We start from the raw sequence: 25,028 nt of genomic DNA, 5'->3' as shown, positions 1-25,028 counted from the left end.
GGTGTATATGACTTTCGTTTCAAATGTCCTTTAAATTGCTGAAATTAAAAAAATGAAAGATTCGCAATAAATTGACTCCAGCGGCCTTGACTTCATTCGCAAAGACGTTGAACTTAAACGAAAACAAACTTAGCTTTGTCCGGCATACCTTCTTGTTAAAACTCAGTTGTCACTGCCGAGTTTGTAACCACGACGCACCACTTCCTACCTAAGACTCCATGTCCACGACCCACGGTAATTTGAGTTACTCCTTCTCCCGAACAAAGAGTTGAGTTCCAACCACTGTAACACCGTATCTCCCACAAATATCAAAGAGCTCTTCAAATTGCATAGTTTACGTACTTTCGACAAGTTTTCTCGAAGTTTTCACAAAAACAAAAAAAAAAAAACACATAACCCCATCAGTTCTGTTTCGTCTTCACTCTGTTCAAAGTGTTAAATCAAAATTGAAGGCTGAGGAAATGAGCCATTTCGGAAGGTAAAGCGATCTCCTTTCTCAAAACAACAAACTATAAATTCTCCCAACCGTCTGCCATTTGTTTCTCACAATTTTAGATCGGGGTATTTGGTGCTAAACCAAACATTGCTGTTTTATATATTTTTTTCATTTTTCATTACCTTTCTGCTAAAGAATGCAATACAAGGCAAACCGTAAACTAAAGATAGGAATACCTCTTATAACACAGAGAGTGAATCCAGGCGACGATGCCATAGTTTTTGGTGAGATCATATGCAGCCGGTTGTATCTTCAGAGCTGAGAGCAACAACTGAGTGACTAACGTCTACACGAATAAACGACAACATTCCATTAAAAATTTTTACCATCTATATTCCGAGTTTACAAATTTTGTGACGCGTTTGTCCTTAGCTTATGTGATAAACATGTCCCAGATTCTCTAGCAACTCATCTCCGTTATTTAAAAATTAGTTCAAATATGGGGTAAATTACATATTTGTAGATATGTCCAAAGTTCGCTGAGTAAAAAACTTAAATAAGCATTTCCTAACATTCTACTACACAAAGGTGATAGAAAATGGAAAGCTATCAATTTCATAAGAGCTTTTAAACCTGGGCTAAAGATTTACATTCATTTTTTCAAATCCAGTAAGTCTTTTGATGTCTCTTTACACGAATATTCTCACCTGTGAGCGATGATCACTGACCGGTGAATCGTGATAGCTCAGTGCCAGCTCTATCACGTGACGCCGTTTGTAAAGATAGTAATCAGGGCTGTCCTTCATACCATCCACCAGGAGCTGTAGCATCCAGGATCGCTCGGTCGCGTGCTAGAGAACGAAGAATGGATACTACCTTAATAAGAAAGCGACTATTTACATGTGGTACTCAGCTTAGTCCGTTTGCAGCCATCGTTTTGTGAAAGCTGAGTGAAGAAGCGCGAAGCGAGCATGCGAGAACGAGTGTAGCGAGCCAGAAGCCACACCTGTTCCGTGGTCTTCGATTTCTTTAAATACACTCTTATTTAGCCTGCTCTTGACTATGATCTCAGGGAAATATGTTTAAATCTACCAGCGTTCTATCTCAAATGCTTGGCAGGGGGCGTAACCTTTTTGAAAGTTATTCAATAAAAACTCAAACCTGCCATCTTGTTTAGTTTTGAACATCTACTGGACTTATATCGAAAAAATGAGATCATAATCCCCCGATTTTTATGCGTGATAGTTGACTCGGGCTCCGCTCTCATCAATTGTAACGCGATAGAAATCTCCTACCAAAACTCTGATTGTTAATTGTTGATGCAACTTCAGGAATGTTGCTTGCTCCTCAGAAAATAAATGAAGACGATATGCTAACACTCATTCGTACAAACGAGGGAGAAGGACATTATAAGAGGCAAAGTTCTTTCTTAAGGACAGAATACAATTGAACGATGAGGACCGTCAAAGATGGATGTTCCTATCCGGAGTCCGGCTCTCTGACTTCTTAGATACCGCCCCCTCCATATTTTAATTTCTCATGCAATACCCTCTCGTGAAATCGTAAGGCTTTTTGTGACAGTTCTAGTCTTATTACATATTTTCCGCAAGGGGAGTCTGTTATTTCTTTGGAATTCGGGTCACTGTTGTAGCTAAAAGTGTTCCTACCTGCATAGTACTGCTGTTGAACATGTTGTAAAACAACGGTAAATCCTTCAAATCAAAAGCAGGTCTCTGGAGCAAAAAGCTGTTCATCATAATGTAGAAGGGATGCTCTGTGCAATACAAATGAAACAAAATAAGCCAATCATTTTTTAGCGTAAGAAAAGCTAATACGTCAAAAATGCCTAGTAAATTAGAGATTTTGGGGGTGCACATTTAATGCAGGTCAAGGAAGTCAAATTCTAAACTTTTTGAGAAAGCGTTTCCCAATGTCATTGTCGAGAGGAAGGAAGCAGTAAAGGGCTACGGTGCGAGAATAGTGTAATGTCCAAAACAAGTATTGAAACCAGCAACAAGTAATAGAACTAGCAAGAGATGTCATATTGATGAAACGTTTGAGTTATATCATTCTGTCATGGTCACAAAAAAACTATCTTAAATCATCTGCGGAAGCTTATATTATTATGTACATTTTCTTATACATTTTGCTTGATACTTGTAGTCAGGTTTCGTACTCCGGTCGATCGACACGTGTTAGAATCTCAAGGTCCCTTTGTCAGACGGTTTTGATAACAAAAGACTGACCTGGTTTCAGTAGAATGAGAGCCACACGAGCCAAAAAGCATGTCATCAACGAGGACAAGCGGCAATACTCTTCAGTAATACTGTTCTTCAAATACGTCAATAGATGAAATATCTGAGGAAACAGATGTTCATCACAGTTAGTGCACTTTTCTTTGAATATACCGGTATTTACTCTTTGAGTACGTTAATTAGAAAGTATGTATGTATTTCCTTTTTTAGCCTGTAGCGTAATTTCTTGTATTCTCTTTCGAAATAACTTTCAGTTTTGGGAAAGTCAACTCTTGAATCTCTCTTTGTGTCTGTCTATCTGTCTGGCTGCTTGCTTGCCTTTCTGTTTCTCTGTCTGTCTGCCTGTCTAGCTCACTGTCTGTCTCTTTCTGACTGTCCATCTAAGTGAGAGAGTACCAACCTGTTTTTTCTCCCTGAATCTTACGCCGTCAAGATGCATCATATATCTGCTGAGCACATGATACCCCGCTTTCCTCATGTTTCCATCACGTGAGGACAGGGCAGCCACGGATAAACCTAAGCATCCTTGCTCCACAAACTTCCGACAGTCGACTTGAAAATCTAGCAAACAGAACCAAAGATCATTAAGACAGTTAGTGAAGCTCGATAACAAAATGCTTCGATGGCACTCTTCAACGCTCACTATGGACAGTTATCGTGTACAAAAACCGCGTTGCTTGTGATTCTTTTGTCCTTGGGTATCACACGTATCATCGGTAGCTTGAATTACTGGAGAGCATACGCGAAGGAAATATTGAGTGTCGTAAAACCAAAACCAAAACCAAAACCAAAGTAATAACAGCAACTATACACATGAAAGTAACACATCACAAAGAGCCCCGAAGAACTCAAAGTAACAGCAAACAAAATGCTTCAAGCGAAGAAGAACTCGAGCGTACCGATTGGTTTTAGTAGTTAATGTGAATGCTTGAGAGACTAGCACGAATTTTCTGGACCAATCACAGAGCGAAGCGACGCAAAGCCAAAACAATCCCGGATTCCTTACGAAACACAACATAGAAATTTCTCTACTTCGCAATACCCAAAACGACTTTACTTACTTGGAGCAAGAAGACAGCTGAATAACGGAAGAAGGAAACAAGGGTCATAAAGATCTCGGAGTCCTTCACAAGCAACTTCCATCTGGACTTGAGGCTGGCAAAGAATGAAAAGAAATAGGTGAAGACAACCTGACCTTCCGATTTAAAAACGATTTCAGTGCAAAGTGTAGATCAGGGGTTCGCATTTTTCGGCCGCTTAAGCTTGTGCCAAGCTATCGGTCACCGTCGCTCTCCTTAACCTCCCCCCCCCCTCCACTTCCCACGTTTTTTCCACGTTCTTTTAAGGTGATTGCCTAAAACAAGACTATGGCGGATTTGGAACAGGGGACTTCCGAAACTGCGGGAGGGGGGAGAGGGGTAGGGATCCCAATCCGTCAAAATACCGGGTTTGCAATACGCTATTCGCCTAACTAGTCGCAAGTTTTCGTATAGTTGGATTAAATATGACACAACCAGGTACTGTGAAGTCACAGCCATGGATAACGTTCAGGCTAGAAACCTTGCTAGAGGAAAAATTGGGACAATATTGTTACCCGTAGTAAAGAACTTCAACTGTGATTCAAGTATGGTAGATATTTCTATGTCGTAACCGAAAGCCATCATGTAAGTCATGCCATGCCATGCTGACGAGGTTTCGTACAGCGGTCTTTCATTTAGTGTTGTGAATGAAACTTGGATGTTCACAACAGCCAATCAGAATGATTGATCAGAATCAGCCAATGAGAAGTCAAAGTAAAGACAAACAAATCACCTGAGGCGCAGGAAACTGACGCCAGTGAACAAGTTGTCAGTACTTTCGTTGCCTCACTGGCCACACTGTAGCTTTCACATACCATTTGCCTTCCCAAAATTTCATGAAAAAGAGTTCAATTTGCCAAAAAAAATCCTACCTGTAAAAGCCTGCCCTGAGGAAAGGACACCGCTGACTGGAACATTTTTTTGGCCGCCATTTGTTCCATCACTTCAGTGACAGTTGGTTGTTGCAGCAGGGATGGACCCAGGCTCTTGGAGACTTGATGATGACGCGCTGCAGCTGGGCCCCAGAGAAAAGGTCTGTCAAGAAAAGGGTGCCTAAAGTAAGCGTTATTTTAAAGAATTACATCATCACTGTGTCGAATCCGAAAAGTCTCCTGCCTCATTTAGTTGCTAATATTTCCATTTTCCCGATAATCGTTTTCACCGGTCACTTAGTATAAGACCAGGTTTCAAGGAACTGGAGTCAGCATTCTGTTTAAAGAACACGCCTTGGATGCTTATTCTTACAGATATATTGTCTTTGAATTTTTAATCTGGAACAGAAAATGTACTGTGGTGGCACATTTGCGTTATCTGTAATCACCTTTAACGCGCTAGACTTTGGATCGAGAGGTCTGGGCTCGAGCCCTGGCCGGGTCACTGCGCTTTCTTATAATTCTAACAGTGCGGCTCTCCATCTTGGACTACAGATGGGTACCAGCAGACTTTGAGGGACGTGGGTCCAGCAATCCCAAACTTCGATTCCGAAAATGCAGATTTTTACCCTTATCTCAAATAAACCAAGATATGTTTTAGGACAAGTAACTCTTAGATGCAATCCCAAACTTCGATTCCGAAAATGCAGATTTTTACCCTTATCTCAAATAAACCAAGATATGTTTTAGGACAAGTAACTCTTAGATACTTCATAATGAGTGGTAATATAAGACCCTGTGTTCAGCAAGAAGTAAAAAATGCCCATGGGTCTGATGAGGAGGGCAACAGTGTATTGAATCTTTGACTATAATCGAAAGCTCAGAGCGGATCCGTTAATTTACATTACGATAAACTGTGGCAATAGCGTATTGAATCTTTGACTAAAAGCAAAAGCTCATAGCGGATCCGTCAGTTTACATTACGATAAAAAGTGGCTACAGTGTATTGAATCTTTGACTATAATGTATTCGTATTTATTCGCAGTTATACGAGGATTACCTGTAGTTCCTAAAGGATATGTGGTTTTTCTCATACAAATTCATCAGATACAAAATAGACTGATCTGGAAACAAAAAGCAGAAACATGCTAAACTACGGTGATACAAAATCCATTTTCCTCACTCAAAAATGAGCTCTATAGCATCGGTGACAGTCATGTACACTGTACACTAAGGCATGACTGGGCAAAAAAATGAAAATCTATTTCTAGAATATGTCTTTGAAAGCTTGCTTGCCTATTAAGAAACATTATCTGTAAATGGGAAAAAAAAGGAACTCTACGGCAAGGCAAGAGATACGACGAAAATAAATATCATTTTTTTGTTTTCTTAACCAGTTTGAATTTATTTGAACAAAAGTGGAACGGGTCTGTAACACCGACATAAAAGTAAAGTAATCTGGCAACTACTGGCACGATTCTGGAAAATTTGGAAGTGGACAAAACGAGACCAAAGAGGTCAATGAAATCGGTGAGGTAAAATTATCATTCCTTTCAGTAAAATTCTTGAATTTCCACCAAACACTTGAATTTCCAAGATCTGATTGTTAATTCTCCCCTCTAGCTGACACACATTTCCTTGTAGATTAGCTATGAGAGTTTGGTGTTAAGGTCAACTGAAGATGACAACTTCTACCTGACGAGTTTAAGAATTCCCCTTGCATGTTTGCTGGATAATGTAGATACATTATAGGGAGAAGTTACATGTTAATCACTTCTGGAAGTTAAAGTGCTAAGACGCCTGGTCATTGTGTGAGTTAAACAGCGCTAAACTAGTTTCCAGGTGTTTCTTAGTCAAACCAGTACACAGTACGTCACTTTGTATTACGGTCTCATGACCTGATTTGGTACAATGACATCAGTGAAGGAACAGTAAATATAAAAAAGACAAAGTGTGTGCACCTGTGGCTGACAAGGTCGCCGAATATGCTGCAAACAGCACAGGAAGGTGTGAAGACTTGCAGCAACTAGGACTTAGTTCTACAATCGTGACCATCAGATCTGCCAGCTTTTCTGTGAAAAGCAAAAAAAAGGAATTACTGCCCATCGATCCATCAATTAATCATTCACTCAATTGTTTAAACAATCCGTCAATTCGCCCGTTCATCAGCCAATCTCTTAGACATATCTAGGCGAATACATGGGTGCAAATCAATTTAAGGAGCTACACGATGGTTTATGCCTAGAAAGTACTTTTTCCAGATATGCACAAAAAAAAAGAAGAAAAAAAATTTAGTAAGATATGTAACTTAAACGCAACATGCAAATAAACTAGAAAAAGCCGCTAAAAAGAAAAAGAAAGAAAAGACTTTGAGATGAACCCTTCTACTTCCAGCAAATCACCAACTCACTTATCCCAGTCTTTACCTTTCGCATCCATGTTCTTGTCAGTACTAAGGAGGATATTCAAGAACCGAGAATGACTCAACACCATTTCATACAAAGTGTCCAGGGACAAAAGTCCATAAGGGAGACTCTCTCCCTTGTCTTGTTTCTTGTAGATGGCCTTAATAATGCAACTCAAAATTCGAAGAACTTCGGAACTTTCAAATTTATACCTGAAAAGCAACCAGAAGAATTAAAGGACTTGACTCAAGTTTCTTTTACGTGCAGAGAGCGGTCATCATGCTCGATAGCGTGCTCCGTTTCCCTACAAAAAGACAACCTCTGGGACAAAGATAGGCATAGGTTATGTCTTCTTTCGATTCATGTAATAAAACTTTGTAATTCTTCTCAGCAAAGTCGTCTTGCTTGTTTATTTGTGCACGTCTTGATCTGTATTCCTCCTGGCCGTTTGCGCCATTTTTTTCAGATTGTTCGGAATAATAAAGTAAAAGCCCGCTTCTTCGGTACGACGATCTCGTGCCGCATCTAAAGATCGCCCAATCTGTACACCCTTTTGAAATGGTATTCTATAACTACATGTTCCGAATGGCTACGGTAACCTTGTCCTGAATACAATGAGATCCACAGAAAACAATGACAGGATGGGGGTGGTGGCAGAAGGGAGTTAACATGCTATAGTTGTCATCGCAATGTAAACACGCACATGGAACTATGACAACAATTTCGACAACTTAAGTAAAACAGGCAAGGACCAACATGGTGAAATCAGGTATACTCTTTATGATTTTTAGCATTACCTTAACGAGTTAGTTACAAAGTTCTTCCAGGTTGTCAAGCAATCTTCATTCACGATACTGATGCTGACTGTATTCTGAATAACAAGATAAAAAAAAACAAAAACTTATGACTTCAACTATTTCTGTTGCTCTCTCTCACAATCTACGCTGCTTAATTCCAACAACTTGTTAAGTGTTCTTTTTTCTCTTTTAAAATCCTCAACGAAAACATACCTCGCAAATCCATCCCAGAGAATCCAGAGAATCCTCCATAACTTGTTCATTGTCGCTGTTTGTATCTAATTGAACCGATAATCGTCATGTTAATAAACCTTCACTAGCAATTCGCTGATAAGTAAACTGGAAAATTTGACAATTTGCGATGAGGAAATAATAGCTTTTTACCTGTTTTAATTAGATTGCTGGACAAGAATTCCATACAGGCAAAACAAAATTTGCTGATAATATTCACTCCGTCTTCATTGGTAGAAAAGTTGCGATATTGGCTTGTTAAAAGTTGGCGACAAATTCTCAGCTGGTATCTGGAAAAAAATGAAACCTTAAACTCTTATGAAAAGATTGAGAACAAAACCTTCCGCGTTTATCCTTTCCATTCTCGTTAGCCGCAGAATAGGCCATTTTACAGTTGTGTGCTTGGTTGCCAAGTCTTTGATTTGGAGTTGGGCCAAAGGCGACCTTTTTTTGATAAAGACCAGTATCTCGTTAACATGATCACAAAGTAATTTACATTTGAAAAGCAGCAAGGTTTGTATCATAACAAGGTCAACCTTAGCCTCACTTCTGTTCAAAGGCTTGGCAACCAAGCACACTATTGCGACTTCACATGCCTGTTTTAAAAATTGAAACACTCTTTAAGTCAATCAAACATTCATTAATTTAAAGAACTGCAAACACACCAATTACTTCTTCATACGAGCAACAATACCTAGAGAGTTTTTTTTAAACTAACACCAATTCGTTTGGAATCAATTTTGCAATCTTACTTATTGTAAGACAAGAGGGGATGAGTGATTGTAAGTGACAGAGTTACATGTCAACTTACGGCTAATTTAAGATAAAAAATTAAATTATTGCTCCTATTTTTGTAAGCAAAACAAGGTCACATCGTTCCCATCTCAAAATTATATAATGTTCATTATAATTTGAAGTGGTGTGCTGTAAAAGCGCGAAGTTGAACCAAGTATCTAAAATAAGAAAAATGCTGAATTAAATTTCTGTACCTGTCCCACAAAGAAGCTCTTGTCAAAAGTCCGTTGAGCTGTTTCAAAAGATTGTTATCTAAAGGAGAAATCAAAACAGGACATTTTTTATCACATAGTAACAATGGGCGAATGTCGTTTAACAACAATATTACTTTGCCTTAAACTTGTACCCAGAAAGTTGAAAGGAAATAAGTGCCTCTCACTTTAGCAATGTTGACTTTGTTGGCTCATGAAATATTTAATTTGTATGGCGCGCGCATGTGGCAGTCGTCACAACAATTTGGTTATTCAAGATATAGAGATATGGAACATTTGAACTACTAACGTACACGACTGAACGTAAGAGCGTCGACAAAAGACACAACACGAATTAAGAGGGAAAGTAAGGCCTCAGTGAAAATGACGAGATTTAGTAGAGCTATAAAAAGTTCGGGAGAGCATCGACGAAAATCGCCAAATTTCTTCGTTTGTATATAAGGCCTTGCACGGAATTCGGAAGTCTAGGGTTTGATTCTTCCTGGAAACTCAGAGTTTATCGCTGTCTTACGTTACTACGTTGATGCTGTTTCGGAAATAAGAAAACTTTGTCGTTTTTGTAGCTGCGTTCAATCCTGAACATAACATTCGCGTCAGATACTAACCTTTTGGCATGTGAAGTATTAGAGCAGTCAGCACGTCCATGCTTAATTCCTGTAGTGAAAAACAGAATATTACACTTGCGTGTTTCATCGTTCTTGTTTGTTGGAACGTTTGAAAAAATAAGAATAAAAAGATGATGTCAGCATCTGCATTTCTGCAAGAGGTATTGACTGGGAAGTGAAAAGAATCTATTTCTAATTCCCAGAAGCGATTATCAGGTAACTTTTCCAAACATTGTCCATACATTATTCAGTCAACAAGTATTGAGAATTCTCAAACTTATTAGGTAGAAGTTGTTATCTTGATTTAACACCAAATTCTCGTAACTGATTTTCAAGTAAATGCGTCGTAGCTAGAAATTAACGATCAGATCTTGGGAGTTAAAGTGTCAAGTAAGAGATTCTCAGAAACCATCGGCTAACTTAATTTTGTGAAATTTTAGTATGCTATCCTCAATTTTAAGATTCAGCACACTCTCCTTCTGGAACCCTCAGTCATCCATTAACGAGACTTTAAAAACACTGTTAGTGTCCCACAAGTGTAAAAACTCCAACAGGCAAACCCTTGACGAGGAACGATTTACAACTTGGCCGTATTTTAAAAAGCTGTGAGTGGCTTTATGATCATATCTTCTTGGTAAATCGAAGAACCTCTTAAACCCCTGTGTTCTTCCGCTTTTGATTTTGCTTTAACTCATCATTTATGGTTGTGCATTTGTGATGGCGACTCGATAATTGTTCCTAGGTTTTGACAATAAGCTAAAAACCACTGAGTTCCGGTATTATATTTTAAATCACCTCTGATCCTTTGAAAATTCCTTCCCTATCACTAACTAGCCACGCCCACAACGATGCCCAATACAACTCAACCAAATGGGACACAACTGCCTGTGTTCTGCAACCTACAACAAAAACAGAACTTGCTAAGATAACAGTGCAAGATGGAATAGGCCCAGTCAACAAGTTGAGCTCTTATATTTTCCTTTACTGACCTCATTTTAATCGAGTTTAGGTGAGAAGATCATTGTACATAAAATTTGCGAAGGATGAAAGGGGGGTCATCAAAAGTTAAAGTGAGACGAATGTATGTTTATTTTAAAAAACAACTTGGGCCCGAGTCAATCATCTGAAAAACGCTTGTGACCAAGGCAAGATTGGTCTTATTTTTGTTTATAATTAGTTGCAAAATGCTCCATCAGCATACACATGAAGTTTAACTTACCTAACTTTTCTGCGTTTATTCCTCGCATACAAAACAGGTATGATGACACCACAGGGAGGAACTCTGCCGGATGTTCCTTGAGCGCCGCCGGAAACATTGTACAGGTAATGTCAAGTGCTTTTGGCTTCTTCCTCGGCTTTGGTTTATCCAAACAGCGAAGTTCAAAATGCGACCTCAAGGAAGGACAATGTTTGACTAAGTGTGCTGCTATAGCAATTTTGGCTTTAGTCGATTGGTTGAGACAAATGTCTAAGAAAGTGGCCGTTGAACCCATTACATACAACATAGACTTTTGCAAAAGTTTTAAAATTGTGTAATCTAGCTGTGGACAGTTCACATCTTGCGATATCTTGACCAACTGCCTGAAGTGCGACAATAAAAGTGGTTCTTCTGTCTTTAATGGATTTCGCCCAGATAACAAAGGCGAAAGATGATCTTCACAAAATGATTCACCCTCCAGCAAAGTCAACAGAGTCGTGAGACACACGGATGGAACTTTGTCTCTTGACACCGCATCAGTTGTTACCAGCATGTCGGAGGGAAGCTGAGATAAATGTGATATGAACTTCACTTGGTTCTCTTCGTCACAGTACTCGTGAAAAAGACCAAGAAGGTACAGAGCTTGGGAAGATGAAATCACTACGGATGACACAAACCGTTTGATAAGTTGCAAATGAAGTGGAATACAGTGTAGGTATAATTATCGTTAGTGATACTTATTTAGCAGTATGCTGCAAATCCCAGACTTTACCCCTTAACCTCTAAGAGTGTCTAGCATCTAATTTCTCCTTACAATATAACCCTGAATCACACATTAAGGTCACGAGAATAAAGAAATTGATCACTTCTTAGCAAATGTATGGAGAGTATGCATACTGATGTTAGGAAGTAAAGGATGAAATATAAATGTGTTTTCGTTTTTTTTTTATACTTTTTTTGTTTTATCTTTTTTTCTTTGCCAAAGCTCGAGACAAGACGAGAAAATATCTTTCCCTGTTCACTTGTTATTTTATTGACTTCCATGACACTTTCGATGTTAATGATCATATCAGTTTGTAGGATATGTATCACTAATGTTGACCTGGCTAACAACAGGGTTCTCTACGGCTCAGTGATGGGCATCAGAGCGCACATAGGCTGCACGTGTCAACTGCGACTCAGTACATTTAAGTTAGGTAAGTAACTTAAATACCTTATTCATAAATGCTTATGAGGAATCAAGCCAGGGGGTAGTACCTAGGAGGGTATCTTTGGTTTCTGATTTGCTGACTGAGCATGCCAAACATAAACTTCATCCAAAGGGGAAGCCAGATTAAGATTCTTCTGGACATGAAAAATTTTTTCAAAGTGAAGTTCAGGCAAGACATGGGAGAGCGAGGCGAAATCACCATTAACAGATAACTACCAAACTTCGCTACCAAAGGATCGGTCACATGGCCACCAAAGGGCGTGCCAACAGAGCTTAATTTAAATTATTTGTTTGATTAATTCTTAATTACCGTTTCCATTGTTGGCAGATTCAATCTCCAGCATACCCTCCTTGCAGATCTTGGTGACAAAAGGAGCCATCAGAATCCTCTTCTGATGAACTGTTAGACTTGGCAGCACTGCTAGCAACACGTTGGCGACATTATACGTCAACTGTGTACCAATATTCCAGGGAACATGACCAACCAAAGAATGTTCTGGCCTCCAAAGAAAGCAGTCAAAGATCACTGGATGATGGAGAATCGTTTGGTAAATGTTGTCCACATTTGAAAATCCTTGGCATCTAGGTTCGCAGGAATTTTGTGGAGAGTCAAAACTTTGTAAAGAAAAAAGCATTTCTCCCTGATTGTGGGTCTCGTGCGAGGCATTTACCTTGCCTTCTGACATCTTATCTTGAAGTGACGCTAACCGTTGCAACAGACACTGAAGAAGCTGAAAGCACAATTGCATTGCAGAACGAAGCATGCAGTTTTCAGGTGAAGTACGAATCACGACAAGTTTTGCTTTAAGCGAACGCAGATACAAGAGGACGTGGCAGCAAAGTGGAATGGTCTTGACTAAAGGCTCCTTTTCTAAGGCCTTCACCAAGAGGCTCTGGATCCATGAATTGTCTAGAAGGCTGGAAGTTTCATCCTCAAAGGATGACATATCTGTTGTTGAAGTCTTCCATTGATTTACAGTTTTCTTTACACCTTGTATAGCCTCTCCGAGCACTTGCCAAACAAGGACACCAAACGGAAGGTCTTGCAACAAAGGGGCAATGTCCTCTGTAGCACTAGAACCTTTAGAACACAAGCAGACATGTGACAAAGGTGACACGAGAAAGAGAATTAACGTATTTTGGCACTCGAGTGTTGAATTGATGATGTAGTGTGATCGTCTCAGTGTGGATGCTACTGAAAATGGTGACAGTGACTACTGAAAATCATTAAGCATTAAAGTCAGGTTTTTAGAAACGTCACACACTCGACACCAAAGACAATCCTCTTCAACACAATCCTTTCCCGGACAACAGATACAAAATACATTTGAATACACTTGAACAACTGTTACTACCGGGTTCAAAACCTTCAATAAAATATGAAGGAGCCATTTTGAAATTTTTCAGGGGTTCCCGTGTATTTTTTGATAAACAAAATTACCGTCAAAAAGAGAAAATCTCATACAGTTATTGGTTCATAACTGCAAAACAAAAGCAATGTGGTTCAAGTACTGTTATCTTAAACAGGAAAGAATGAACGTCGAGCAGACGAAAGGAAAGATTTAAAATCGAAGGAAACACTCGGGGAAGGGTCTACTAATATTTTTTGCAGTCCACTCTAATCTCTCCTATCCTTACCTATATTCTTGTTCCTGTTTGTCTGGTTTTGTTTTGAATTAATCTTGGAAACTTTTTATTTTGAAGTTATGGATATGCCCACCATGCATTTGCTCACCTGTAATTCTGTAGTTTGTGACTTGCAGAACTTGAACAAGGGGAGAAAACTGTCCACTAAGCTGGTTCTTACAGAAGTCAACACAGTCAGTAATGACTGTACCCAGCTGTTCTTCATCCAAGAGCTCAAGATGACGGTTCAATTCAGCCGACACTGTCGCTTTCTCTACAAATGAAACGAAATCAAATGTTCATGTTATTTTGAGTCTTTGCACATGATCTTCCTCTACTCGGCTGGCTCTGGATCCCACCTCACTACTCTTTCCATTAGGAAATTGTAATTGAAAAATAATCACACCATTAATTGCAGTTGTGGAAAATAAGCCTTTAAATATATTATGAAGCTTTTAAATGTCAGAGATAAATCGCTCATCATTGTTGTTACTTCCACAATGATGACTCATACATCTCATATTTATTTCTGAGGCTACTGCATGCCGACAGAACTCACCTGTGGGCATATTGAAACACCTCAGACCTACCACACATTAAAATTTAACCACGGAAGTGACCAATGCGTGATATCTCCTTACAATGTCAATACATTTCAACCAGAATGGTGACAAGAAAAAAAAAAACAATAAGCAACGGGGGTAACTCTTTGCTTTTGTTTCTCCGCGCTACAGAAACAAAAATTTGAATCTAAAACAGAGAGGAGAATCTATATTTAGATCTTCGAAGTGAACGGATTCATCCCTCAGAGACTGCGAAAAAGGCGTCATTTTTGTGTTTTCAGGCGGGAACACAAGGCGTGCACCCCTTATGCCTTTGCTTGTCATGGGTTGCCTCCACCTGCAAGAACTAACGCAGACGACGGCTGTAAAAGGCTGCAGGCTAATCCCGCTGGGCATCATCACCTCTAAGTATCATCTACTGTATAAGTTGGCAAATAGAACCATACACAATCAACGCAGGGGGGGGGGGGGGCACGAAGCCCTTTTACTCCGAGGATGTGAAAACCAGTCCTCCTAAATAACATCCTACAATGTACACTTCTTCACAAATTATTCTCGAGAATTTAGCGTCGTTGTAATAACATCCTCTAGTGAATAATCTGCTTAACTCTCAGAGCTTTCCTACCTGATAAAGTGTCACTTTTACAAGAATAACTCATGTATTGATTACTCAAGGAAGTTAAAGAGCTAAAGGGTTTTTCTTACCTTGCTCGTTTTTCACCATTGTTTTGCTCAAGAAGCTTTGTAGCTGCTTTAAACTGTTGTTGCTGGTCTTTGACGGTACCTAGCGGATATGAAATTATTTGAAATGGAGAAATGAAAATCATTCACATGCATTAAGAAGATATTGACACATCCACAGAAGATGTGGTTTTGATTTCATACATCAACATATTAAGCCTCCTTTATGATAGTTAGTATAATTAAAAAAGGACCAGGCACACATAATACTGCATCTATGAGTAGAATAAGTGGAACACAATGCTTCCTTTGCAACTAAAATGTAACTTCTTTTCATAAAATGAGAATACAAGAATTTTACGTTCTCATGGTCAGGTCCTTGCATAATAATCTGCCTTATGTTTGAAGGAAGGAAGATTCCAGACCATACAAAGCCCAGAACTCTTCCCACCCTTACTGCGGCCTATTTCAGTTAGTGCTAAATGTTTTCTACCTATTGCCACTATGTTTGATGTCAAGGTCACCTCTTTTATTTTGATAAAAATACTCTGTTTTCTTATCACAGTTTCAGTTTTTTTTTCAGTGACATCTCATTCAGTAACAAAGGACACAGTGCAAAGGAACTCATATCAGCAATACCTTTAGATATTCAATCTTGTCCTGTAGTTGAGTGAAGCTGGGCATCCAGTAACTTAGATAATGCAGCAAAGCTTTATGTGCACTCCTTACTGTAGCCATATGTTGTGATACTTCAGTGTTGCTCACATAATGGCACACCACAAAGCACAAAATGGTTGGATTCATTGCACTGTGAATCATATCTGAGATGACACAATTCATGTACTTTGCTATACAACCTGAGGAAAAAGAGAGGGACATTTAAGAAGAGAAATATTAAAGCAGCAGCAGAAATAGACCTGTTACAATTTCATATAAAATAATCAGGTAAAAAAGCTAAAAAAGAAGTGAGCATTTGGGACTAAAATTTAGCATCAAGAGGTACTGGTTCAATCCCTGTCCAAACCCAAATAATTATTTAAACATATTTCTTACTGTTGAATGAATTACTTACAGTTAAACTGTGAAGATCAATTAGTACCTTGTTATCATATCTAGAGGTCAAAATTATGATTTTTTTCATATTAATTAACTTAATTTTTATGACTGTTCATACTAGGACCTACCTAAAGGGAGCACCTCTGCTTTTTCACCTGGTTCAGTGGCATTTGAGATCATCTCACAATATCGCTTCAAAGCTCCAACAAGTAAAAGACTTACAGGAAGACTGAAAGAAAATGAGTTTGAATTACTGAGAAAACCATAAAAACCAGAAATATTCCTGGAAGGTGATTCTGTTGATGGAAATAAGCCAATCAGGGTTGAGAAATCTTAAAAGCATACAGAAGTCCTAATAACAGGTGCAGTTTAAGGTTTTGTGGTTTACTGATGTGTATATAAATTTATGCTACATGTATCTTTAATCATTTTGATTTTCCATTCCTTGCTTTTGGCCCCAATCAAAAGGACAGAAGGCTGATAGAGCCAAGATATTAACAATCTCTTCAGGTGCATCCCCCTACTTTTAAATGGTATTCATATTGATTGCACACCTCCTTCTAACCCAAGCTACATGTGAGAAATAGGATGATCTTGGAAACATTTAATGTGGTTCATTTTTCTTTTTATCCATGGTTCACATTTAAATTTCCTGGTTCATTTCAAAGTTATTATAATCCTGAAATCCATAGCAAATGCTACATATGTAACTTGCAAAAACAACAAAACCAAACAGACCTCAATAAGAGCCAATGAATAAACTGTTTGAATATAATTTTAAACTGTTTTTATCAGAGAAACTTAGATCAAACCTTGTATTGGAAGACTGGGTCCAATCTGTTGGGTCCGAACCAAACTGCAGAGCACTAGCTTCATGTGAAACTGCTTCAGCTTGCAGGTCAATCACAATGTCTGTGTACAGGTATGGCTCAGAGGCTACAGCCATAAAGACTTCATCCAAAAACCTAAGAAGTGTCTTCGTGTGTCCTTCAAACTGACTGTGACACAGATGACTCAACCACATTTCTACCTCATTTGCATGTGGAAGGCTGTTCAGTAGTCCTGTTTCACTAAGGAGCTTCAAGAAAGGCAAAAACACTGTTAACCACAATAAAAAAAATTGGGGAATTTCCATATTGGAGGAATTTTTTACTTTCACATTTTCTCTAAAATGTTTGTCCTAAATGTATGTTTTTCCAGAAATTGTAAAAGTTATGATTTATTGGTAACAGGACTTTGTGTTGCCCAATTCTGTCTGTTATCATACTCAGGACTGCTTCTCAGTTGTCTGATAATCACTCTGACTTATGATTACAGATTGAATTGGACTCCATTTGCTCCTATTACCATTATTAATCACTGAGTGTGTCAAATTTTCGACTTCATTTAGTTCCATCTCAGAAGTAAATTAACTGTTTCTATCAATTCTGTCAAAGCACCATTTCATCCTTTTCAATCAATGACAGACAGTGAGTCAGTCCAGCTATTAGTCATCAGACAGTCAGTCTACCTCTACATTGTATCTCAGCTATTGAAAGTATCACAACGACTATACTTCTCACTTCAGCTAATAGTATGTACATGTACCCATGGTACATGAATACTTTTCAAAAAGCACCCATTTTTTTTCTTTATTCCACCCTCCTTAACAATAGAGTTTGTCCATCTGAGGATCTTATTTTCTGAATTTTTCACCCTTTTTTATATTCACATGCTAACCTTCTGCACAAGCTGCTGGGCATCTGTCTTTATCTTTTCATTCCTTGCTGATGTGTACACGTTTAGTATTGAGTACAGAAAGGATGCTGAGCTTTTTCCCTTCTGATAAGACAAAATTAAAAAGCATATAATGTAATATAAAGAAACAAACTAAAAACAAAAGTTAATGACATTCACCATTTACAAATCAAACCCTTGAAACACTCAAGTTGCAAACTCTGCTACATGCAGCTCCTTCTTTTACAGAGAAATTAACTTGCTTGTGTTTTATTTTCTCTCTACACTGCAATGGAATCTAAATGGGAAATTGCACTGCTTCAGGATTGTTGCTAAATGACTTTTTGTTGCTTCACATAGTTCTAACACTCAAGTCACAAACTGTGCCACACACAGCCCTTCTCCATCAGATAAATTAATTCCCATGTATTTTAAACTATATTTACACTGAAATGGAATCTAAATGGGAAATTGCACTGGTTCAGGATCTATGCTAGATAGCACTTTGTTGCTTCACAATAAGTTTAAATGTTTTTTAAACAATCCAATATTACAATGTACATGTGGAGTGAGGAACACAACCCACTAACCCTAACCTGAGAGAACCTACAAAAATACAGGTAGATTGGGGTTGGGTTGCTTGAAACAGTATAAACCTAACTCAAGCTACAAGTAAATTTTTTCCTTTTGTTTTGAGCTTTGGAGCATTAAAAGAGAAATCTAAAACAATTTTAATCCTGAATTAGTGCTAAATGCTCTTCAATTTAACAAGCTGCTGTATCAAGATTAAATTGACACAATTTGGCCATTTAAATTGACACTTGTAGAGAGGGTAAATAGATAGAGACAGGAGGAAGAAAGAGGAAAAATAACTGAGCACAGCAGCTACATGTACAAAACAAGTTCAAGTAAAAGAGTTAATGTTTTGCCTAAAAACACCAACCTGTTGAAACCACTTTAAGCTGCCAGGTGGTGCGTGGAGTAAGATCCGTAAAGTTAATTGCTGTGCAATAACTGGCAATTTTGCTTCCTGTTGTCCTGACAACAACTTTCTGAGGTCAAAGTTGATATGAGAAAGGAGTGAAGGACTTAGCAGCTGAAAGCCATGGATTATTTTCAGACTTTCTGCAAGGAAGATTGTTGGGCTTGCCAAGTCTGAAAATTAAAAGCACAATATTGAAATGACAAAATGACAAACCTACAATTGTTGTCTTAACCTTTTAACTCCCAAAATCTCACAGCTAATTCTCCCTTCTAGTTGTGAAACATTTTCTTGCAAATTAGTTATGAGAATTTGGTCTTAGATCAAGATAACAACTTCTGACTAATAAGTTTGAAAATTCTCATTACCTATTTGCCAGATGATGTATGGATATCTTAATGAGAAGTTACATATTAATCACAACTGAAAGTCAAAAGGTTAAATCTCATGGTAGGTAAGCATTCAACCAGGCCTGAGAATAAATTCTTGTTTTCTTTTTGTGATAATAAATTATCAGGAGAACCTGAGAAAATGCTACCATGGGTTGGGGTGAAGGGAAATTGTCATGCACTAACATTTCATTCAGGTGGGGAAAAGTAATACTTCTAGACTCTTCATTGTGGGTAAACTGAGACACATTTCAGCCATATGAGCCTCTACCCTTGCAGGCACAACTTACATGTATACTGCCCCAACCATAATAGAAAAACAAATTCCAAACTTGAATGACTCGCACACTTTCAACAACAGGTCATGTACTTTTTGCCTTACAGCTGGATCAGAGGTCTGTTCCTTACTGTTATCTTCTTCTGTATGTTTGAACAAGTCCTTTAGTAGCATGTCGTAATGATGTGGGATATTGTTCAAATGAAGCCTTTAAGTGCTACTGTGGTTCTTTCTTTATTCACTCCGAGCGTTCGCCGTTCTACGGCATCATCAGGGAGGTTGATGATGCCGTAGAACGACGAAAGCTTGGAGTGAATAAAGAAAGAACCACAGTAGCAATTAAAGGCTTCATTTGATCAATATCCCACATTTCTTCTGTATCTTTTTTGTACTGATAAAGATTTGCCAGTTGTGAGAGGACATGGGAGATGAAGAACTGCACGAACACAAACTAACAAAAACTCAACACAAACCTTCTCCTTGTGACTCTCCCTTTGTTTTACCACTAACAAGGTTCTGCCTCAGTGAGATGAAAGTGTTTACATCGGGTAATGCCTTAACAACCTCTTCTCTGAACTGTTGCACTAATGGTGCATCTGTAGTGTTGGCCAGGTCCTTTGCAGTATTCTCACTGGAGGCCAAACACTGCACAGCATTCTGTGCTCTGTTCAAGATTACTATTACCAGTGACAATGTTGTGTGTTTCACTAGATAACTTGCATGCTGTTGACAAATAAATGTCAAAAACATTGAAATCAGAACACAACACCAAATTAAAGGGAATCAACACAGTTTTGATCAACTGCTGGCAAATAAATGTTGAGAAGGGCAGGAAGGTTAGCTTACCTGAACATATACACTGCTCAGTAAAAATACTTATCACAACCCACAATGTGAGAAGTAATTGTTTAAAGGATCATGTCAACAAGACATGTAAAGGAAAAATCTGCCAGGTATATAGCTGTGGGGCATACTTTGCACTCAAGCAAATATTTTTTAACTTTCAACCTTTCAACTCATGTAAATGTCAGTACTAACTCCAAATATTGGATATCCTTGGCCTTTAATTTAAATTCCACACTTTCTATTAATGCCATCAATGTCATAGTAACACCATTTTTTTCTAAATTGGTTAAGCCAAGAGCTGTTTATGGCATTTCCAAATATTCCACCAGCAGGTGGGTGGGAAACTTGGAAAATCTCATGAAAAACGCAAAACAACAAACTTACCTGAACACCACGGCTTAAACTTGTGCGGCTTAATCCAACAGGAACTACTATGTTTACCAAGGTTGGCAAAATTTCTTTTGTCATCTTCACACCATACTTTTCCACCATTATTGATGGCTGTGGCAGTGCTATGTAAACCTAACATGGAAGGAAACAGTAACATTCAGAAATCTTTCACCATTGCTCAAGCAAAAAAGCTGGCAGCAGCAATATAATGTATCAAATCCAAATGGAAAACCAGATGGCTCATCACCTTAACTGTGTTTCTGAAACTCTTGGCTGCTTGTTAAACAAGTAAAGTAAGTAATAGCTTTACTTGAGTCATATTGGCCCACCCAGCTAGAGCTTATTCTGATTTCCAAGTAGCATGAAGCAACTAGGAGTATCACTACTCCCCCGTGGATGGCTTCTCCATTGCAAGGTTACCCCCACAGCATTTCATCAGGCTTCCCTGAAAAATTCATTAGTACCCATGCCATTTATACTCCTGGGTGGAGAGAGACACTGTGAGAGGTAAGTGTCTTTCCCACGAACACATCACATTGACCCTGCCAGGCCTTAAACCAAGACCTCTTGACTCAGAGTTGAGTGCCCTGACCATTGGGCCACTGTGCCTCTACCTCTTCTTATTAGACAGCACAGTTGAAAATGGTTAAGGAAGAGAGGAACACAATTGGGTCAAGCAGTTATGGGTGACTGTCAAAGCCCTGACTGCTAATCAAATTGGATGAAAATAAAATGTAAAAACATACATGTGCCTTAGCTTATGTCAAGAACAGTGACACCTATAGATGTAGATATACATGATTTTTGTATTGATCATCAGTAGGACTGTTTCTCACCTTTGTCAACAGGTTCATGTTTGCAATCCAATGCATAGAAAGCCTTGGTTCATATGTTGCTGTCAAACTGGATAAAAAGGGCCTCACAATATCATGGCAACAGCACAACACAGTGATCACAAGTTCCTGGACAAGTACATCTGTTGTTGCTGAAGATAAGGTTTGAAGGAACCTTAGCAACACTGGATTATTACTCCTGTAAAAACAATTGTCATCTTCAGACATTATTGAAAGCAAATTATCATTGCTGAGCAAGCATCAAAACTGGTTATTGATAGTGTAAAACCAAAAAGCCACAGGATATCCATACTCAGAAAACTTTAATCCTTTGACCCCTAAGAGTGACTAACATCTAATTTCTCCTTATAATATCACCCCTGATTCAAACATTAAGATCACAGGAATACAAGAAATGATCACCAACTTGAGAAGCTTTTGATTGTGAAACAAGTTTTCCTTGTCAGCACCTTAGGAAATGTATGAAGAATAGTATGGAGAATATGCATATTGATGTTAGGATGGAAAGGGTTAAGAGAAAGAAAAGGTGATCTCTGTCAAGGAATTACATGCATCCAACTTATAATAGAAATGTTAGTTGTCAGTTAATTGCTCATGATAAAAAATGCTATATCTCTACAAACCAGTACTGGTTATGAAGTATGTTTAAGACTGATTTCTGTTCTTACAGATTTGACATATACATCTCTATGTTGAAGGGCAGTATTATCAACATTAAGCCTTAAATTCACTCGTTTTCAAAGCATGAGCCACTGGCAAGGGTTCTTAAATTGCCCCTTTCTCTAGCAAAGCATTTTATCCGCATTCATAAAAGTTAGAAAGTATACCCTACCTAGTGGAAAATGCCCCAGCCACATTGAAAAAACAAATTCCAAATTTGAAAGACCCACACACTTTCAACAATAGGTCATGTACTTTTTGCCGCACTGTTGGATCAGAGGTCTGTTCCTCACTGTTATTTTCTCCCATATCTTTTGTGTACTGATAAAGATTTGCCAGTTGTGAGAGGACATGAGAGTTAAAGAACTGCACTTTGGTTTTCTTTGTAATCCCAGAATTGTGCACCACCTTCAAAGGTAGAGAAAAACAACTATTTAAAAACCATGACTATTTAAATGTATGACTGTGTATGAGTCAGTTATGCTGCTCCTTCTGTAAACAAATCTTATTTCATATAACAGAAAGGGACTATGGAGGAGCACCCCACCTAAAGTGGCCTGCTACTCCTCATAAATGCAACATCAGTTAATTACAGTCATGTAACACCCAGACAAGTCCTTCTATTTCTGTGGGTACCCATTCAAACTCACAAGTGGGGAGAGAAGATGTCAAGGCTGTCACAAAGTTTTGAAGCAGCCATTACTTGGAAAGTATCACATGTACTGCTGTAACTTATGGTCAAGTGTAACATGACAGCAATCTGCTTGGTTGAAACAGGCTGTGACCCCTATTGACAGCTCTAGATGTTGGAGTTAAGTGTCTTGCCATGTAAAAACATAGCATAATGATCTACCAAGACTCAAACATGAACCTAGCTCTTATCCAAAAAGGAACTGGATGCTTTAATTCACATTTTCAACTTGAGATAATGACTGTTTTTCCACATTAAATGAGCACTCTAATAAGCACCCTGCGCTGAATAAGCACCCATCCCCTGGGCAATTATATCAAACAAGTACCCACTTGAATAACTGCCCCCCTCTTCCTTCCTCACTTTCTTAAATAATGGGGATATAAGGAAAAATTGTTTCTACTGCCACTTTACTTATAACTTTTTAAGCTTCAAGTACAGCAAGATCAGTACAGGATAATGGTTTTTATATAACTGCCTCCTTTATTAAGTGCCCTCCTTTCAATAACCCCCCCCCCCCTTTTTTAGCCAACTATCTAATGATAGGTGCCACTTACTCTTCCTTGCAAGGTAGATAACACCATATGAACTATCTCTGGTTTATCAAGAGACAAACCTTTCAATACTGACTGAAGAAATCCTGTATTTGAAGATGAAAAAGAGAAAAATTAGTGTTAATAAAACATAGAATGGACTTTATTAAAAGGTGCAATAGTGTTCAACCAGTAAAATGAACAGTACATGATGATTTATTGGAGTCAGTCACAAAAATAATTTTTCAACTCTTAACTCTCTAGATAGTTTCAAGATTATTTTGTAATCTCCCTTCAAGCTGCATACATTTCCTTGTAAAATATATTAGGTAATTTGCTTGAAGTATTAATGTCTTACTTTAAAGACTTTTATCTCTTCTTTTTCAAAATACCTTCCTCCTCTTTAAAGTGAATACTGGTAGACACTTAAACAACACCACACAGAAACAATGAAAACATCAAGAATACATGTACAATACAATTACAGGTAAATACCTTTTAGTTCTAATATCTGTTTCATAACCACCAAGTCACCAAACATCAGAAATGAGAGACAAAAGTATATAAAACAAGTCCTCACATCTTGCGCCGACTAAAAAAAACAAAAGTAAATAGTTCAAACTATTATACACCATAGCAAAGACAAGTTAGAGAGAAATGTGGAAAGGACAAATAAAAACCCAAAGGAGGTAACTGGTTATAATTTCATAATGCTTATCATGTACGCCTATTATAGAGGCAGGGATGTCATTAACAGCTGAACTCAAGGCAAATTACTGAGTGACCAGTTGTGAAGTTGACTTTTCACTACTGCTTCCAAAATCTCAACCAAAAGAATACCACTGACAATGTTTACTTTCCCATATTTTTTTCATGTGTCTTCTTAAAGGCAAAATGTATCATTTTGTACTTACAAAATGTAGGGATCTTATGAGGAGTACACTTCTGAAGCACTTAAGGGGGAAGGGGGCAGGGGACTGGGGGCCTCAGTTTGTAGTTGCTTTTCATGGTAGTTGTTGGGTGTCAAATATCATTTTTGCATGTCAAATATTATTTTTGGTTAATAATTAAGTTTGCTTATCATTTGAGACCTCTAATTTTTGTAACCTTGAGAGAACACAGTTGTCATCAGCTACTGAGATATCAATTAATTGGGATTGCCACAGTATGAAGGGGTTACTTCTTTTTTGTCTTGTTGTTTTCCCTTTTGTCTGCACAATTTATTGGTCAATCATTTAAAACACCGTGCATAAAGTATGTTACCATGCCAAATCCAGATGCCCCATGCTCTAAGCCAGTAAATGAAACCCAAGTGAAAGTTGTGGTACTCTGCACATGTACAACCTGTATATTAATTTCAACTGTACAATGACTTACATTACTATCATGTTTGTTTGGCAGTGCCCCAAGAGACTTCAAAGTGAAGTCAAACGAGCTTTGAACTTCTCTTGCAGTCGATGATCCTTGTGTGACCATGGCAGTGAGTAGTTTTAATGCAGCCTTTATAACTTCAGGAGGATTCCCTGGGTTCAGGCATGAATACAACAACTTCATGTGACCTTGTAGAACACGTTGTACTATTGACACTCCCAGTCTATTAGCAAGTTGGCTTTCCTCTGCAGTGTACAGCAAAATTCTCTCCAAGATCTCCATACATGTTTGGATCTGC

The 25,028-nt window shown here is 38.3% G+C and overlaps 1 protein-coding gene across 1 annotated transcript in view; it reads right to left on the bottom strand.

The window, feature by feature from the left end:
• Positions 1–25,028, bottom strand: part of LOC131789022 (nucleolar pre-ribosomal-associated protein 1-like) — a 32,505-nt gene that overhangs the window by 4,772 nt on the left and 2,705 nt on the right. The window contains exons 4-35 of the mRNA XM_066172715.1: positions 24,737–25,024; positions 23,855–23,951; positions 23,384–23,466; positions 22,308–22,543; positions 21,458–21,653; positions 20,616–20,753; positions 19,859–20,108; positions 18,681–18,892; positions 17,741–17,842; positions 16,834–17,099; positions 16,150–16,250; positions 15,605–15,822; positions 14,990–15,068; positions 13,831–13,995; positions 12,406–13,176; positions 10,907–11,545; positions 10,483–10,586; positions 9,688–9,736; positions 9,065–9,122; positions 8,229–8,365; positions 8,058–8,122; positions 7,845–7,918; positions 7,069–7,259; positions 6,604–6,714; positions 5,703–5,766; positions 4,643–4,805; positions 3,753–3,846; positions 3,092–3,252; positions 2,683–2,794; positions 2,104–2,210; positions 1,144–1,287; positions 673–782 (exon numbers count right to left, since the gene is read on the bottom strand). Coding sequence (XP_066028812.1) covers positions 673–782; positions 1,144–1,287; positions 2,104–2,210; positions 2,683–2,794; positions 3,092–3,252; positions 3,753–3,846; positions 4,643–4,805; positions 5,703–5,766; positions 6,604–6,714; positions 7,069–7,259; positions 7,845–7,918; positions 8,058–8,122; positions 8,229–8,365; positions 9,065–9,122; positions 9,688–9,736; positions 10,483–10,586; positions 10,907–11,545; positions 12,406–13,176; positions 13,831–13,995; positions 14,990–15,068; positions 15,605–15,822; positions 16,150–16,250; positions 16,834–17,099; positions 17,741–17,842; positions 18,681–18,892; positions 19,859–20,108; positions 20,616–20,753; positions 21,458–21,653; positions 22,308–22,543; positions 23,384–23,466; positions 23,855–23,951; positions 24,737–25,024 — 5,585 coding nt within the window. The remainder of the gene's footprint in view (positions 1–672; positions 783–1,143; positions 1,288–2,103; positions 2,211–2,682; positions 2,795–3,091; positions 3,253–3,752; positions 3,847–4,642; positions 4,806–5,702; positions 5,767–6,603; positions 6,715–7,068; positions 7,260–7,844; positions 7,919–8,057; positions 8,123–8,228; positions 8,366–9,064; positions 9,123–9,687; positions 9,737–10,482; positions 10,587–10,906; positions 11,546–12,405; positions 13,177–13,830; positions 13,996–14,989; positions 15,069–15,604; positions 15,823–16,149; positions 16,251–16,833; positions 17,100–17,740; positions 17,843–18,680; positions 18,893–19,858; positions 20,109–20,615; positions 20,754–21,457; positions 21,654–22,307; positions 22,544–23,383; positions 23,467–23,854; positions 23,952–24,736; positions 25,025–25,028) is intronic.

This window comes from Pocillopora verrucosa, chromosome 9 (assembly GCF_036669915.1).
Source record: "Pocillopora verrucosa isolate sample1 chromosome 9, ASM3666991v2, whole genome shotgun sequence".
NCBI lineage: Eukaryota > Metazoa > Cnidaria > Anthozoa > Scleractinia > Pocilloporidae > Pocillopora > Pocillopora verrucosa.
The sequence above is the reverse complement of the archived record's forward strand: the minus strand, read 5'-3'. Positions and strand labels throughout refer to the sequence as shown.